At 69.3% G+C, this 1,535-nt stretch overlaps 1 protein-coding gene across 1 annotated transcript in view; it reads left to right on the top strand.

Annotated features, from left to right (window-relative positions):
* LOC103899390 (small conductance calcium-activated potassium channel protein 1) overlaps positions 1 to 262 on the top strand; it is a 14,121-nt gene extending 13,859 nt beyond the window's left edge. Inside the window, exon 6 of the mRNA XM_009279869.1 lies at positions 95 to 262. Within this exon, the coding sequence (XP_009278144.1) occupies positions 95 to 262 (168 nt within the window). The remainder of the gene's footprint in view (positions 1 to 94) is intronic.
* Positions 263 to 1,535: the final 1,273 nt, after the last annotated feature.

Below are 1,535 nucleotides of genomic sequence, written 5' to 3'. Positions count from 1 at the left end.
CCAGGAGCGGGGACAGCCCCGGGTGGCCCCCTCTGTAGCCCCCGGTACAGTACGGTGGCCACGCAGCCACACGCCCCTCCCTTGTGTCCTGAAGCCTCCGCCAGCCCGAGCCAAGCACGTCGCGTTCGAGGACGAGGTGGTGCCGCTGGGGAGACCCTCGAGGAGGGTCCCCCCCACCGAGGAGGGGGAGAAGCTGGGGGCTGGGTCTGTCCCCCCCGGGCTGGTGCCCCGGCCACGCACTGTCCCAGACTACGTGGTGTAAGTGACTCCCATGGGGACAACCACAGGACGGGGTGTAACGGACCTGCCCCTGCCTGTCTGGGTGTGCGGGCAGCGCCCGGGCTCTTCCACCCTGAGCCTCCTGGCCTCATGGCGGGTGAGAAAGTACCCGGCGCCCCGGGGCCCCAGCGGTGCAGAAAGTACCCGGCGATCCGGAGCCCCCAGCAGCGGGAGGGGTACAAGGGCGTCTTCCAGGACCAGCTGGCAGAATACACGGAGCTGCTCGGGGAGGTCCGTGCCGCGCGGCGGAGGCTCGGGGAGCTGGAGGCAGCGATGGGCCAGCTGCCCCGGCATGCCACGAGGAGGACGGTGGGTCCCTTGGTGGGCACCGGCTGCGGGCACTGTGTTTTGCGAGCAGTGTTGGGTGTGATGAGTTGGCCGGTCTCTGTGGGGACTCAGGATGAGCCTGGGGGCCTGCGCTGGGTGGGGGGGGACCAGGGGGACACGTGGACACCCGGGCTCCTGCAGCTGAGAGGCATGAGCCGTGCTCGAAGGCACCCGGCAGCTGCTGGAAAACTAAGGAGCGGTGGCATCTCTCGGCTATGCCCTGGGCAAGGTTTTCGCTGCATGGCACTGCGGGAAGGCTGGCTGCCCCCGAGCCCCCGGGGCTCGTTAGCTCCAGCTGCCTCGTTAGGGCCCTGCTCGGCCAGGCTGAGCCCCCAGGGCTCCGGGACATGTCCTTCTGCGCTGCAGGATGGGAGTAGGGTGGCCCATGTCTGGCACGAGTATGTGAGGAAGAAGAGGGTGAGAAAGGGAAGGGCTCAGGATCTGCTCCCCGTGTTGGGGAGCCGGGGAGCTGCGAGCCCACGGCCTCCCCACGGTGCCTCTCCCCCTTCCCCAGTGCGTGGGGGGGGGTCCCCAGGGTGCTGTGGGATCCCGGTGTCGGGGCAGGGTTCCTCCTGGCTGAGCACCGGCCGGCCGGCAGGATTCGGCCTTCCTGGAAAAGCAGCAGCGCTGCGAATACCTGAAGAAGAAGCTGACGCACATCAAGGCGCGGATCCAGGAGTATGACCGCGACGCCCGCGAGAGCGCCGTCTACTTCTGAGCCTGCGCACCGGCCGGCGCCCTGGGATGATGACCCCGGGAGCTGGGTGCTGGGGAGGGGGTGGCGGTGCTGCAGGGATGCATGCGGTGCCCACCCAGCCATCGCACCCACCTGGGCATGGAGAGCAAACCCGCAGGCTCCTCGTGCTGTTGGTTTTGGGGTCTTCTGGGTGCTGCGTGCCCTGGGGCGCCTCGTGGCCCTGGGCGCTGGG

This window comes from Aptenodytes forsteri, unplaced genomic scaffold (genome assembly GCF_000699145.1).
Source record: "Aptenodytes forsteri isolate BGI_AS27 unplaced genomic scaffold, ASM69914v1 Scaffold147, whole genome shotgun sequence".
NCBI classification, from domain to species: domain Eukaryota; kingdom Metazoa; phylum Chordata; class Aves; order Sphenisciformes; family Spheniscidae; genus Aptenodytes; species Aptenodytes forsteri.
This window is presented reverse-complemented; position numbering and strand designations above follow the sequence as displayed.